This window comes from Gadus chalcogrammus, chromosome 12 (assembly GCF_026213295.1).
Source record: "Gadus chalcogrammus isolate NIFS_2021 chromosome 12, NIFS_Gcha_1.0, whole genome shotgun sequence".
NCBI classification, from domain to species: Eukaryota; Metazoa; Chordata; class Actinopteri; order Gadiformes; family Gadidae; genus Gadus; species Gadus chalcogrammus.
Genome location: NC_079423.1, coordinates 4178990 through 4195748, shown reverse-complemented (window position 1 = coordinate 4195748; position 16759 = coordinate 4178990). Strand labels below are relative to the sequence as shown.

Sequence of the window (16759 nt, the reverse complement as noted above, 5' to 3'; positions counted from 1 at the left end):
ATGATGCACGACCGCCCGAGACAAAAAGAGGGGGAAAAGAACGACGAAGAAAAAATGAAATGAATTATTTTTCCTCGAAGGGGGAGTTAACAAGAGGAGGGGGTTTATGAGATGGGGGGGGGCGTCTCCCCTTCTCCTCCATTGCCCTCCCCCCAGTCAGTTCTTGATTAACACCAGACGTCCTAACAGGAAGTGACCCTGGCGGCTAGCAGCGTCAGGAGAACTTCCATCTGGTGTGGAGGAGACGAAGAAGAACACCCCACCGCCACCCCCACCCCACCCCACCGCCACCCCCACCCCACCCCACCCCACCCTGGAGTACAGCAGAACCGACGGCTCCAAGATGTTCTAGAATCCTCTGGCCCCAGGGAGAACCCTCTCTACCCTGAAAGCCAGCCCAGAGTTCCCCCTGTATCCTGTAGCTTCTCCCCGTCCACGCAGCTCCTAGCGCTGCAGGCCAGCGCACCGGGACTGCAGTGGCGTCACTGGTGGCCTGTGTTGAAGACACACTCCCAGTGGCTCACAGTCGCTCCTCACCCTGGGACTCTGCTGTTTCCTTTCCAACGCTGTCCGATCACAGTGATGTTGCACATTAGCGCGCCGTGATTTGGTTTCCAATGCTCAACGTAAATGTTTGCTCCAGCCTCAGCTTTCAACGTCAGACGAAATTCAAAATAATAACAAGGAAGAAATACAGCATTTTAATGCAGCTAGACATCATATAGGGTGGTACATTCCAGGTTTATGAGGTTTAGTTTGTATTTTGGGGCTATTAGTCCAGTTTTGGGCGTTTTAGGAGGTATTATTCATGTTTCGCGGTATGTGGGGCTGTTATTCATGTTTGAGGCATTTAAGGGGGTAGTATTCATGATTTGGGGTTTAAGGGAATGTATTCAGGTTTGGGGGTGGCAGTTATATATCTGTCCCCTATCTGAATCGTAAACAGGTCCTTTCTTCCGCCATCCCAGATTAAACACAGATACACTGAAACACACACTCACTCTTACACAAACACACATCAGCAAACACGTGCATGTTCACACACATGTGCACGTGCATACCAAAAAAAACAGGTGAACATACATACGTATGTTTACACACACACACACACACACACCCCACACACTTTTACCTTCACATAATTCCAACTCAAGATGTGTACAAAGTACAACACCACGTTTTCACCAACTAATGAAAATACATATCGACACATGGTCTTATTAAGATATATATAAGACACATAAGACACCCAGACATTTACTCCATGGGGTCGGTTGTTTGTGTTGGCCCTCTGTCACTCAGTAAATCTGTCTGCGTTCGGGTCAAATGTTGCATTAAACAAGACTATAAAAACCATGATGGGGGCTGGGCTGGTGGGCGTGTATGTCTCAACTTGGCTGCAGAGCAGGCCAGGGTCAGTGAGTGTGTCCGGCCACAACAGAGGGACCCTCACTGGGGGCCCGACCGACTGACCTAGGCTCGCTCTTGAGCGCGTGTCGCGGGCCCCGGTGGGACCGGCGTGGGGACAGCGGCCTCTCTGAGTGTCTCTCTTGGGGGCTTGGAGCTGCATGGCTGTCTGGTCTGGGTTACATGCAGACGTTCTGTATAAACAGAACACTCCAACGCTACTGCGAGAGCACACTCCACAAGCGCTGGGAGGAGCGAGCTGAGGCCCAATGTACTGCAGGACAATCCCAAAACAACTCCCTGACACGGGGCAAGAGAGTGGCAAGGATGTTTGACTCTCAGCCAAAATTGGGTACTGGCTTTGAAGGCCAAATGTGTGCTGTACACCTGTACCTAGGAGTTGCTTTGCTTTTGGAAAAGCCTCTGTATTTTTATTCAAACTCTAATTAGAAGTAACTCATAGTTAATGGTTAAAAACAGTGTGTGTTTGTGCATGTGTGTGTGCATGCATACACAAATGTAATGCATGTACGTACACACACGTCTATGTATTTACATGTGTGTGTGTGTGTGTGTGTGTGTGTGTGTGTGTGTGTGTGTGTGTGTGTGTGTGTGTGTGTGTGTGTGTGTGTGTGTGTGTGTGTGTGTGTGTGTGTCTGGGTTGGTGTGTGTATGTGCGACGCTGACCACATGTTTGAGGGATTAGTGATGTTTTTCATCTTATGACCCCCCTCCCTCATCTCCCTCACTTATGAGTGTTTTACTACGTGCATTTCCTGCCATAAAGAGCCGGTCAGAGGAGCCCTCTCCACTGAGCGCTAACACACTTCATAAAGCAGCCTGGAGAGAGAGATCACAGCCTGGGTCCACCTCCATGGAACCCAGCCTGTCTGAAGTCTGGAGGACAGGCCTTTCTGCTGTGGATGCCACTACACCCCAACCCGCTCCACCCACTAGAGCTCCAGCATTCATCTGGTCTGGTAGTTTCCTCGTCACCGATTGGACAATGAAGGGTAGAGGGATTTTATCAACCAATGGCCATGGGTCTCTTGCCCGACCCTCTCGGGTTTTGACAGCAGGGTGTAATGTATAACGTGCTGTTTAATACCAGTGGCTGTATGAAGGATGCCTGGGGATAACGGGGGTTTAGGGCTGGCATGCCAACCATTGGCCGCGGGATACGGACGGAAATACAATCCTGTCACATTTGTGGAATTTAAATTCTTCTATTTACTTTAATAATAAAATCATGTCAAAGTCCTTTTTTTGTTAAAGATAAGAAAATATAGTTTATACTGTAACAATGAAATCATGTCAAATGTTGCCTTCGGGGGATTAAAACTTCAAATATGAAGAAAGTTCAGTAAGGTTAAATTAAGTTCAAACTAACAAGACAATTCTTTAAAATGTTTATTTCGTGGAAATAAATCTGCTAGGAAAAGAGTCGAGGTGAGTTAACATTTCACAAGAAAATCATGTTATCTCTGAGGAGTCTTTGGAATAAAGAATAACAAAAGCCAAGAGAAGAAATGCAAGTCCAAATATTCTCAATACGGATACAGAGAATGAAATAAAAACGGATTAAACAATAAAATAAGGTTTACTAAAGTAAGCTTAATGCAGCCAAGCAGCACATGTAAGGGTAAGTGTAATGTGGACCAGAGAGACTCAGTTCAGCAGATGTTCAGCATCAATACTGCCTTCAGATTTACGGCTTCCTTTGCTTTTATCGCCCTTTTCAGGAGAACGTCCAGCACAGGGAATGAATAAATATTCAAAGCATTTTAATGTATTTTCAGCCGCGAAGATTAAAAACTTTGGATTTAGTGTTTAGTAAGTTATTTGGGCTAATGTGAAAAAAAATTTAGTCTACTCATATTAACCCTGATTAAGTGTATAGAATGTATGGCAATGTGTGTTTGTGCTTGTGGTATGTTTGTGTGTGTGTGTGTGTGTGTGTTGGTGTGCATGTGTGTGTGCTTGTGAGTGTTTGTCAGTGCATGTGTGTGCTTGTGTGGTATGTGTGTGTGTATGAGCGGTGAGTGTGTGTGTGTCTGTGTTTTTGTGTGTCTGTGTCTGTTTGTACAGTGTGCGTACAGTGTGTGTGTGGGTGGCCGCGGCCGCCAGATCCTTTCTTAATTAGAGCCTGGGGTTGGCTCCCGTCGGGTTATCTGATGAACTCAACCAAATGCAGCAATGCTATTGGCTATTCCCCCCTCCTCTGGCTCTCTGTGCAATCATGAACATATACATCAAGTCATGTATATGTTTGTGTGTGTGTGTGTGTGTGTGTGTGCATGATTCTGTGCATGACTGTGTGTGTATGAGTGCAGGCGACAGAAGCGTAGGCACACTAGTAATTAAAAATAATTGGGACTAATTTCATGAACATGGAGCAACAGGGGAAATATGGCTAATCAGCCACCATCGTTAGCCGAGCCGATTATTCCACTTCCTGATTCAAAAAGCCTTTTCTCCAGGGCAAGAGATAGAGAGATACAGACACGGCGGGAGAGAGAGAGAGAGAGAGAGAGAGAGTGGGGGTTTAGATAAACTAACAGCGATAGAGGGAATAAAAGAGAAATAAAAACAAATAGAAAGCAAGAGAGAGAGCAAGAGAGAAGAAATAAATGAGAAAATAGTAAAACGTTTCTCTCTGCAGAGTTTAGCAGTAAGGGACAGGGTGGCCAGGGTCTTTCATGTCCCACAACGGCCTTGTGTTGCCGTGCCAACCCAAACAGCCATGCCAGGGAGGTCTGAAACACACACCCCAACCTTCACCCCCCGCCACAGCAAAACAAACTGTACGTGTGGGTGACAGGGAGAGAGAGAGAGAGAGAGAGAGAGAGAGAGAGAGAGAGAGAGAGAGAGAGAGAGAGAGAGAGACAAAGAGAGAGAGACAAAGACAGAGACAGAGAGACAAAGACAGAGACAGAGACAGAGAGAGAGAGAGAGAGAGAGAGAAAGGCAGAGAATTGAATGCATTGCAAAGGAGAATGAGTAGTGGAGGGAGACGAAGAGAGCAAGACACAGAGAGAGCACTGTCTGTAGTACAAGTGATTACAATATTAAAACACCAGCGAAAGGAATCGTACAGTATTCACAATTCATTCTACTGACATCAAAGGTAGCAGTCATGCAGATCGCTGTACACAAAGTTACAGAGATTTACATCATACGTTACGTACAAACGTTGTAAAATATGAGGTCCAAAGTGATACATTTGTCCCAAGGATTCCCCAGTTCCATTTCAAAAACAAGTAGTCCTATCTTTGAACACAAAGCAGGCAGAATGTCAGTTCAGCTAATTAAGATCTTTTCAAATTGTGTTGATAATACCAGCCATATATTCTTCAAAGAATGTATGGATTCTTTGCAAGAAGCCCTGTCATTGGTAAATAGACCAGAAGATCTGTCATAGTCCTTAATACATGTTCATAATGATCAGTATTCTCATAAATTCCAAAAGTTATTAAACAACAGTACTGAAGTCCCCATACATTCACATAATCATCATACAATGATGACAATAATTGTTCCATTGGACTTACTGTAGTGCAGAGTTAGCCTAAAAAAACTAAACAAAACTGAACCATAAAGAACCAAGCCAAGTCCAATTAATTGTTTTGTTATCTATGAAATCTGGCTTCCAATGAAGTCCAAATAATTTTCCAGCCTTATCTCTCGGTCTAGCACAATAAAAGTTTTTCTCAGACTGAGTCGGGGAGCATTTGCTTTGGCCTGCTGTCTGTCCCACCATCTGTAAAGCTGTAGTGTAGAGTGGACGGTGGAGCCTCCAGCCAGGGGAAACCTGTGTTTACGGTCCTACAACGAGGATTTACTGGCTTCTAATATAACATGCTTTCTAAACCTGCCCAGATACAAACGTTCTCTCCCTTCCGAAATCTGTCAAGCCTCCTATCTATCCACATCGCTTTTCTTTTTATATCTCGATTTATTTCCCCATTGTAATATTTCTTCCACTGTTACATGACATTATTCTTCGACTTCATTTTGTTTATTGCTTCATTATCATCATCAGCATCAACATCTCCATCATCATCACTTAGAGTGGTTCTATAAAGCGTCGTTGTACCACAACTAAGAAAAGGGGATTAACATTAACTGCTCCGAGCTATTCCTAACTCCACACATCACACACTCACTACCCAAGTGTCCCCCAGACTGTCTGACCCTCCGTAGCCAATCAGAAGACGCAAACCAGATGAGTGACAGGGGTCTCATGCAATGGTGGCGTCTGCTGTTCCTCCTCCAAGTCCTTCCCCCCCCACACACACCACCCAGTTCTAGACCAAACCCAGCCTCCCCTCATGTGGTGTTGGCGGTGGGGACGTCGGTTTTAAGCTCATTTCCTCGTCCGCATAAGAGAACAATTCTCTTGGGCAGGCACCATTTCTGTCTATAATCAGATCCATGCTCAGACGTGACAACATGGCCGACAGAGGAGTTAGCGTATAGAGATGCACACACTCGCTCATACTCATTTTACATGATGATATATGTAAATATGTGTGTTTCGTGTGTTTGTATGTGTTTGAGCATTCATATTACAACATTGCAGAAGGCTAGGGCCCAGCACAGATCTGGTGGGATAAGATTTTTGTACAGGCCTGTGTGCGTGCGTGCGTGCTAGCGCACATGCATGCGCGTGCGTGTGTATCCAGCAATGTGTTTGGAGGCATCAGGTCTCTTGAGCGTCTGGTTTCCATTAGAAACTTTAATTGGGGAGAAATACAATCACACACAAAGTCCCACTCAGGGTCTCACTCTCAAAACACCACCCCTCACTGTACCTCCTCCAACCTCCGACTATATTTCCCCCTGCACCTCCTCAATCTCCTGAAATCTGACCGTTGCACCTCCTCTCTCTCCCTGCGCCTTCCCTCACCTTCCACCTGCATCTCCTCACGTCTCCCTGCACCTCCTCTCCTCTACCATGCACCTCCTTCTCTCTCCCCTGAGCTTTCTAACGTCTCCCTCCTGCACCTCCTCCCCTTCTCCTCCCGTCTTCTACCCGGCACAACCAACATTCTCTCCTGAGCTGCTTCCCATCTCCCTCCTGCACCTCCTTCTGTCTCCCTCCTGCACCTCCTCCTATTCGACTCCTCCTGTCTAACCCACTTTAAGTTCAACATTAAGCCATTCCTATTCTTGACATGTAAACTCAAACCTTTCTGCCAACACACACTTTCACGAAACGCACAACCACATGATACAGAGGCACACCCCCATACGCACACACACACACACACCTGGTGCCTTGACAGAGTCAGTTCTGGGGAGATGTTTATATCAGAGAATCAGGTTCTCAACATCTGACTGGCAAGGGGCCCCGGGCGAACTTTGCCAAATGGAGGGAGGGAGAGTTTCGGTCTCAATTAGCCGGTTACACAGAGAGAGAGAGAGAGAGAGAGAGAGAGAGAGAGAGAGAGAGAGAGAGAGAGAGAGAGAGAGAGAGAGAGAATGAGAGAGAGACTATGAGCAAGGCCCATATAAACGATTGCAGAGAGATATAACCTAACATTGTGTGGTGTATTATTTCAGGGTGTGTGGCTGTGTGCTAAGGTAAGGGCCCAGCCATGACTAAAAGTAGCTCTAATTATGAACTATGAGGTGCACAGGATGTGTGTGTGTGTGTGTGTGTGTGTGTGTGTGTGTGTGTGTGTGTGTGTGTGTGTGTGTGTGTGTGTGTGTGTGTGTGTGTGTGTGTGTGTGTGTGTGTGTGTGTGTGTGTGTGTGTGTGTGTGCAGAGCCAAGGTTAAGGGAGCTATTACTTTGGGAGGTACACAAGACTGTGGTCCGGAGGTAGAGGGTGTGCTCAAGTGCACACGTACACACACACACACAATATATATAACTATTCTTAAATTATAATAATTCATATTTCCACAAAGAGTTTGTTATTCAACTTTTGATTCTAAATGGTCCGTGATAAAACGTGGGATACTGAAAGGAACTGATCCAATTAGATCTAAAGCAACATTAAGTAAAGTTAAGATACATGCAATTAAGTGGGTAGGAATTAATCGTCTTGCTCAAGGACCCCCAACAGTTAAGGCTTCGGCCCTGGGGAGAATTCACCCATGTACCTTTAACCATGTACCTTTTGGTTGGGAACCGACCCTAGTCACTAAAATCAAAGTAGACAGTGTGTCTTAAGACTGAGGTTGTGGCCCCACTAGAACGGTCAGAGCCCCACAAAAACAAACACTCTTTCAGCTGAACCTCTCTGACGGTTACCACGGTTACCACAATGTATTCTGTCGCCGCTTGGCTTGTGGCAGCGAGATTGCTCAACACTGTAACTAATACAAGAGATGGAGGTCGTGATTATTCTGTGGGACTCCAGATTATGAGAACATATACTGAATGTTCTATTTTTTTTATATAATTTCCTTGAAGGGAAGGCATTTCAAGAGTCATCCTACAGGGGCATACCATCACTGTCTCTCCCTTGCTCACTCTCCCCCCCCCCCCCCTCCCGTGTGTGTGTGTGTGTGTGTGTGTGTGTGTGTGTGTGTGTGTGTGTGTGTGTGTGTGTGTGTGTGTGTGTGTGTGTGTGTGTGTGTGTGTGTGTGTGTGTGTGTGTGTGTGTGTGTGTGTGTGACGTGTGTGTGACGTGTGTGGACCAACCAAAGAGAGATGAGCTAGGAGGTCCTTGTCAGACTTTTACCATTAAGCAGATAGAAGGCAGAGTGGCTAAATAAACAAGCTATTTCCCTCTCTCTCTCTCTCTCTCTCTCTCTGTGTCTCCCACTCCATCACCATCACTATCAATCACATTCTCACCTACTCCATCACACTCTCGCTCACTCATTCACTCTCTCACCTGTGATTTTCTGAAGTAGTGGGCTAAGCTCCGCCTCCTGGGTGATCACCAGGGTGAGCGCTCCAATCAGCTCCCTCTCCGTCTTCTCCAGCTCCTCCTCTTCCTCCTCCTCCCGGCCCTGGTGTGGCCACGGCTGTGCCTCGTCGGCCAGAGAGTAGAGGAAGATGAGCAGGAGGATCATCTCCTCGGGGCCGCAGTCCTCGCTGGACCGTTGGTCCCCGGGCCCCGCGGGGCCACTCTTACTCATGGGCTTCATCATCGGCAGGAGCTGCCGCAGCACCGTGGGGAAGTCTGAGTCGCCCAGAGCCTGTTTCAGCAACACATGGAAAGTAAAGGTCAACCCCAGTGTTCTCAGGGTGTGTCGCTGCAACACCTTATTATAGTATCCTGTAAAAGTCTTTGAACCCTCTTGGGCCGAGCTACAATTTTGCCAATGGTGAGGCTTCGGTAATAGTTAATACAGAGGTCATGAGGAGCACGTGTTGGGTTCCTAAAAGGCTAACAGGTTGTCTGAGGATGACAGGGGGCGAATCCAGAAACCTTTGGTATCCCGTTTTTGCATGATTTTCAGTTAGAATTATTGATTTGGAAAATTTGTTTCATGGACCGGAGGGAAGCTAACATTCTCAAAAACAGAGCCCCCGGAGAAGAAATCATTACTGTACTATCAGAAATGGTACCGCAAGATGAATATTCAACATAAGCAGGGTAAATATTAACATTTATGAAGTGTATGTATAGGTTGATTGGTTTTGGTTTGCAGTATAATGTGTATTGAATAATGGAAACTCGTGTACAGTCACACTTCAGCTGGCACTCAAGCACACACACACACACAGACACGAACACACACACACACACACACAAACTTCTGGGAAGTGTTAAGGTGCAGTGACCTGTCTCTTTACAGCTGCCTCTGAATCAGCCCTCCTGATGGTAAAACTATGGTCCAAATGAGCTGAATCACATGATCATTTCAACGGAACACTGACCAATCACAGCAAGGGTGATCTCATGCTCCTCCAAAATAAGGGCGTCAAGCTGATCTGCTCGCTGCTGGATAAGAGAACATTAAGGGCAGGGAACCAAGAAAGAAAGGATTTGAAGTCGGAAAAACACTAACGGCGGACATTAAAAGCATATAGAAACAAAGAGAGGTAGAAATAAAATAAAAGAAGGGGGAGGGGGAAACGAAGAAAAAGCAAACCTCAGTTAGAGTGGGAAACAAAGGCCCATTTGGTATCGTGTTGGTTATCCCTGTTAGCCGTACAGCTAGGCTTTGAGGGTAGATTTCCTTTCCAAAGCCCCCAGTTCCCCTGGCGAACACAAACAGTCTTATTTTCTCTGCTCGGGGCGCCTAGCAGCTTGTGGGGAGTTCAGGGGAACCAGAGGACCCAGAGAACGGCCCCGTAGGGGTGGATCTGGTGTCTGACCCGATACCTCGGCCAAAGATGCAATACAAACCGTTCCCCCTCGGATCACGAGCTCAGCACGCACAGCCGAACCCGACAGAATGTGTGGAACCCCCGCTGGAGCTGACCGTTGAGCTGAGAGTGAACGATGGCCGCACAAACTACTGAGCGTTTTGAGAATTTGTCGAAATCGCCGTTTGGCGATCTAGTGTCCTCCGAGGAAAACCGCAGTTGTCCTCGAAGAACACAAGATGGTCAAGCAAACGATGGACGTTCAAGCTACAAAGATAAATACAAAAAGGCGCTTCAGACTACTGAGCGTTTTGAGAATTTGACGAGAACATTTGGCGTTTTGTCCTTGACGAAACACTTGATAGCGAAACGGCTTTCGACCATGGCGGCTCTGTTAGTCTTGATGGCTCCCTGGGGCCGAAGACATTGTGAACGCGGCGTTCAACAACATACTTCAGCTCGACGAGTTATCAGGATGACGGGGAACGTTGTTGCCACAGCGACGGCAGATATGGCTGCCTCCGCCAGACATTGCGTCAACCCCACAGCCGCTCGGGGTCGTGAGAGGTATCAGGGGGGGGTCTCGGCTCCCCGGGACCCCCCCCCCCAGCTGGAGCTGGACCCGGACTCCCGGTATCTAGCACACCATTCGGGGCCTCCTCCCTCTGCACATTAGTCCCGGCCAACACCCCCTCTTCCCCACCGCCATCCCCCCCATCCTCAATCCCTGTCCCCCCCCCCCTCTCTCGCTCTCTCTCTCCCCCTCCCTTTCTCCCCACAGGGGCCATTCAAACAAACACATCTCTCCCCACATTTTTTTTTCTCTCCCTCAGCATTGTGAAATCTCCAACCTTTCCAAGCTGCACTTATTCGCTTTGCCAAACAATGTTTGGGAACTTCCATGGATCTGTGTTTCTCTGTGTGAACCAGAGTCGTCAAGATGGGGGAATCACGCTTTAGTGGCAGAATAAGTGGAGTGAGCTCTTTCTCTTTCTCAGTCACACCTTCTCTCTCTCAATCTCTCTCTCTCTCTCTCTCTCTCTCTCTCTCTCTCTCTCTCTCTCTCTCTCTCTCTCTCTCTCTCTCTCTCTCTCTCTCTCTCTCTCTCTCTCTCTCTCTCTCTCTCTCTCTCTCTCTCTCTCTCTCTCTCTCTCTCTCTCTCAATGTCTCTCTCTCTCTCTCTCTCGTAATGTCTCCCCCTTCTCTCAATCTCTCTCTGATGTCTCACTTTACAGCAGAAGAAGCAGTGATTTCTGGTCTGTATGCACTCACAGGCCGGCCCGTGCTATGCTATGCTAGTTACGCTTCTACACGCGCAACAACCCATGACCATTAAAGACAATATTTGGACAGGCCGGGCATCGGATAGCTTCAGGGCACGCAGTTTGACCGGAGTCTCTGAGATCAGGTTTATTGCGATTGGCTAAGCATTCACACCTACAGGGACTGACTTTCCCAATTATTTGTTGATAATTAAATGTTGAGCAACACTGAGTACAACAAGTACAAAAAAGATTTAAAAAAAAAAACTAACAACAACTGGATGACGCAGACAGCGAGTTAAGTTGCATCAAAGCAGCTTTTCAAAGTGAAACAACCTGTGTATAATGTGAAGCTCTGGCACAGGTAGCTCTTAGTGAGAGGGCTAAAGAGCAGAGGAGAAGGGTGAGGGCGGAAAAGAGGCAAAGGAGAGGTGGAGAAGAAGAGAGGTTGAGAGGAGAAGGAGTTGGGCAGAAGAAGAGGAGCTGGGGAGGTAAAGGGGAGGGAGGAGAGGAGAAGAGGAGAAGGAGGAAGGGAGAAGAAAAAGAGGAGAGGGGAGGTGAAGATGAGGGAGGAGAGGAGAATGAGAGCAGGAGCGGGGGGGAGCAGGGCTGAGCAAGGGGTACGGAGGGGCTGCTGGCCCCACATCATTTATTATGAGGCGACTCTACAGGACTCAGACCTGAACCCGTTACCCCCCCCCCCTCCCCCCAGGGCCTCCAAGTACATCAATTTCCCCCTGACTAATTCCTCTCGTCGTGAGCCCGCCCTCTCCTCCATTGTTCACAACAAGCTCTGGCTTTTTACGACAATGTGGCCGAGAGAGAGAGAGAGAGGGAGGGGGAGAGAGAGAGAGAGAGAGAGAGAGAGAGAGAGAGAGAGAGAGAGAGAGAGAGAGAGAGAGAGAGAGAGAGAGAGAGAGAGAGAGACTGGAAAGGATTGTGTGCAAAGGTTGCGAGTTCGATCGTACGTTTTGGCAATTGGTATTTTTGTGCTACTGGGCAAAGGATCCCTTGGCATGGCAGCGCCAGGTTTAGCAACTGGAGAAAGGAGGGGAAGTCTTCATCAGCCAAGAAGAGTAACAGTAACAGAATGTGTTTATCATTGCTTTTATCGGGAAATAATCAAAACTTATGTTCAGTTTTGATGAGTCTTGGCTTGTGGCTGAAGATTCAGTAGTTCTACGATCTCTTTCGTCAATCCCTGACCACCCGGCGATAAATAAACCTCATTCCTTGTATGTGTGTTTTTATTGTGCATTTTAAAGCCCTTTGTAAACGTTGTATTTAAAGGTGCTATACAAATAAAATGCATAATCATTTGTGTGCTAAAGATGTGCATCTGAGTGTAAATGTGTAAGTACGTTCTGTGTACTATAGATGTTTATGTGTGCTTAAAACATATATCTTGGTTCTTAGGAGTTGGCATGGGTTATCTGCAACTGCATGTCTGCTGCATATGTCTGCCGCGTATAAATGTGTGTGTTTGTGTACATAATGTGGACGTGTCCTGCATATGTATGGGAGTGTGTCGTTGGGTATGTTTATGTATGTATAGTGCATATGTACACGCCTATATGTCCTGTATATGTATGGGGGGATATAGCTAGCAGCTCCAGCGGAGGAAATGGCCGTCTTTGATTTAAAGCGGAGATGGAAGATTGACTGCAGCACTACAGCTACAGCTGAAACCTGACAATACCTGGCTCCCAGCCCTGGCACACATGTTGTCCAGAGAGCTATGGTACCCTCCACACCTCCAACAACTGAAACTGAAAATTCTGCCTGCAGCACTTACCACCGTGCTCTCCGAGAATCGGTTGAACGTGTTGTAACATCTTCGCCCTACGAAACCAGATGCTAATGCAAATATACAAGGGGTAGAACTCAAGAACTAGATGGGGAGCCAGCATCAGCAACGCACGCTGCGTTCCGTTGCGTTTGAGCCAAACCTTGGAGAAAATGACAGCTATAAAAATTGCTAAAATGGTAAGTAGCGTGCTACATCCATGTTGATTTTGAGGTCCAACCTTTTACAAACCAGGCAAGTTTTAGGAGTGGCGTGCATGGCAGGCGCTCGCCTATAACTGCAGCAATAACAGGAAGCTAATGCAATTTCAGCACGCCATTACAAAGTCCACCAGTGGCCTTGCTATGCACTAATGCCACCATTACACACAATTAGACAATAACGATTGCCAATGCACAGTGCAAACAATGGTAATGTTGGAGTGTGCAATTACTGAAATAAAGTCATTACTTTAAATTACTGATAGTTTCTTATCGTGGCACAGTGTGTGCGCCATAAGAATGTGCATAAGATGAAAAGCCAAAAAGAAAAATATCTTTCTATTAAAAGCCGTTATAAAGGCAAAGCAGATAGGCCAATGCAAAACTAGCCGCTGGTTTGCGGAAAGATGACTGGAGCGCAACCAACTACTTGGTGAAGTGTTCTGCACCAATCAGAATCTCTCTTGGGTTGCGCTTCGGTTTAAATCTGTCAGCTATTGATTGACAGAAAAGCGTTTGGCAGCCCCATCCATTCTGGGGTCCATAAAGCTGCAATCTCACCCAATCATGAAGCAGAGGCCAAGCCCCGCCCTTTGCCCGGCAAAGTCTGAACAGGAAACGAGGTCCAGATGCAGCCCCTGGAGGAAGGTAAGTGTTTCAGATGCAGCGCAGCATGCTAAACAGAACCAGGCCTCACTCTCAATACTCCCAGCCTGCACAATGAACCTTTTTCTGGGACCCACAGGGAGGGGGGGGGGGGGGGGGGGGGGGGGGGGAAGGGGTCTAAGAGGGACGAGAGGTACTGGGCCAGTAAGTAGGAGGAGCTCCAAGAAGCTAGTGGGACAAAGTTGGCTGAAGGTTCAGGTTGTCCTGGTCCAGAAAGAAAACCGATTGAGAGTCGCCATTCATCAATGTCCTCCACTGAATTTTCCTTTCTTCTCATCACAGAAAATCAATACTCTGCTTTGCATACCTCCGAAAATAAATGTTGTGTACACATGGTGCCGATTTGCTTTCACATAATCACATCCAATTTGTGTTGCTAATAACACGCTAGGTTGGAGAGGATACGGGAGAGAGCAGTGTAAGCCAAGAGCCGTAAATATCTGCAGCGGAGGTGGAGGTAGAGATCGTACACGGCCAATAGATGAACAGTAGAGGAGAGGATCAACACAGTGCGGGAGAGCCTATCCAACATGTAACTGACACGCAACAAAGCCAGGGCCGAGCTCCCATAAAGTCCACCGCAAGAGGATTTGGCGGAAGGAATGGGGGACCTGTTACTGAGCTGCCGTTTGTTCAGGTCTTGACGAGGGGACACTCGGTGCTCGTTTCCTGGGGGCGGTGACACTGACAGATCCGAGAGCAGGTCTGCCGGAACCACTCTGTTTATCGAAAGGACGGAAATTTGGTTTAAGATCGGCCCGGGGCGGAAAAATAAAGTTTATCTCTGGTTCTCTTTTTCGCGGTCATTACTCTGTCTCTGGTGAAAGGCAGGATAAGTCTTTCAACCTAGCGGGTGTTTGGTGACGGAGGGATGGACGTCACATCCAGCCAAGGGAGAAGACACAGAGTTCTCATTACGAACTGTGCAAAAGCAGATTAAACCTCTCCACCCTTATTTCTTTGGATTTGATTATTCTTCTTGTTTGTGCTTTTGATTTGAGTTGATTGTATTTTGAACTACTTTTTATCATGTGATAGTCTTCATGTGGGTTTGGATTGGTGGGCTTTTCGGCTCATGCTTATAAGCAAGGGGCAAGGTTTCTATTACTTAGAAAATAATTATAATAAACCCTGACTGCTTTGTGAAATATGCCACATGTTAAGCACTTTACATGCAAAAAAATCACAACATTTTATTTGAGACAAAATCCACCCCTACAGATTACCTAGCTGCCATGATGATTAAGGCTGCAGATTGCATAGACAGACTTTTAACCAGAAATCTGATATTTGTAATTCCATAATGCCAATCAATGGAGCTAAGTGTATACTGTGTATATGAATCATCTAGCATCTCAACATAGAGGGCCGGTGTGGCCGCTGCGGTCATGTCTCTGTCCACAAGGCACACGGCTCCTTGTGTGTTTATTCACCCAAGTCCAGACATCACCCACGCAGAGGTTGAGGTCGGTACTCAAACACAACCTCCACTGGCTTCTCCAACATCAGCCGGTTCGCCAGCAGAAGGCTGGTCCTCCAACACAAAATTGTAAAAATCGAAAACAGCCCTTCTCAGACTCAACAAAAGAGGTTGATAAATAAACATAAACTTGGATCGCGAGTGCACTTAATCTATACAATTACGTTTTCTGTAGTGCGCTTTTCACAAGTTTGCACGAAACATCAGTTTAGTACAGCTAGTATGGACGGGTTTGCTCAAAATGCCCAGAGTATGCCTAATACGTTCCGTTAGTATGTGGGCCTGTAGCCGTAGAGACTGTTGTGTGGCCACATAGGCTGCAAAAGATCATGGCGTCATTTACCAGATGAGAGCCAGTTCTCAGCCAGAAACCCTTGGGATGTGTATAAACACCCCCACACACACAAACACACTTTTTTCACGGACGGAAACTGATTCAGACCCATTTATGAAGAGCACACACGCACACAGACACACACACGTCCACACAAGATTGTGATATCGCCATTGACGGGACACTGGTCTATGTATTACGTATGGACTGAAGAGGAATGAAGAAAGAAAAGGTTGAGAGAAATTAAGGGACGATGGAGAGAAAGCAAGAAAGACTTAAGTAATCAAATAAGCAATAAAAAATGAAAGAAGAAAAAAATAAAAACAAATTTACTTTGGCAATAAAAAAAATAAAAACTAGTAAAAGAATGATAGAAACAAAACATGAAAGGTGGATTTATGGGGTAAACAGGTCGTTTTCCCAGAATAAAGCAATAACTGTTTATTCCCTGAAACTCGCAACAAAACATCTGACCCCACACTTCCATTGTTACCCAATTTCAGGAAAAAAAATATTTTCTACGTTATCTCCATGAATCACTGGCTTGATGGCGGTCATTGGGGGAGATATTTATCTCTCCTCCATCCACGCCCCCTGGTTTGAATGAAGACAGGAGCCCTGCGAAGGGTTAAAACACCACATCTGATTCCAGTTTGGCCGTCTCTCTCACACACGGGCACACACAAAAACACACACACACACACAGGGCTGAATGACTGACGACCAGTGGCGCGAAAAAATCTAGTCTTTCAAAATAAAAGCCTTGCTTAGCAGTGTGGTAAAGCATCTGACCAGTATGAAGACATGAAGGCATGCTTCTCTGGTATTCCTCACTAAATAACACTGAGGAGCACGTTATTTGCCGTATGTAAAAAAAAAAGAAGATTGGAAAGGAAAAAGGTTAGTTACTAATGAGTTCCCTTCATCAGCATACAGCCTCTGCTGGCCAGAGGGGGGCACTGTTGCACCATACTGGGAACCCCCTCAATCCCCTTCCTCCCCCAACCAACAACCTCCCCACCACCATCACAAGGTCCCCCTCTCCTCTACCTCTCTCCTCTCCTTCCCCCTCCCCCAGGAAAAGGAAGACTCTGCTACAGTACAATCAGCCAGGGAGTTGGATGGATGTATAATTAATCTATTACCTTAATCTGACCTCAGAGGAAGGGTCACCACTGTGTGTGTGACTGCAACATGGTGACTGTGGTCCTGTTGACCTCATGTTGTCCGCCCGCTCAGTGTTGCAGAGCAGGGGGGCTGTGGTCTTGTGTCCTCAGCTATGGGTGTGGCTCCTCATTCTGGACCCAGTCTAAACACAACATGGCGCTG

General features: G+C 46.8%; 1 protein-coding gene across 1 annotated transcript in view; it reads right to left on the bottom strand.

Annotated features, from left to right (window-relative positions):
* Positions 1-16759, bottom strand: part of scfd2 (sec1 family domain containing 2) — a 91286-nt gene that overhangs the window by 38645 nt on the left and 35882 nt on the right. The window contains exon 5 of the mRNA XM_056603591.1: positions 8258-8564. Coding sequence (XP_056459566.1) covers positions 8258-8564 — 307 coding nt within the window. The remainder of the gene's footprint in view (positions 1-8257; positions 8565-16759) is intronic.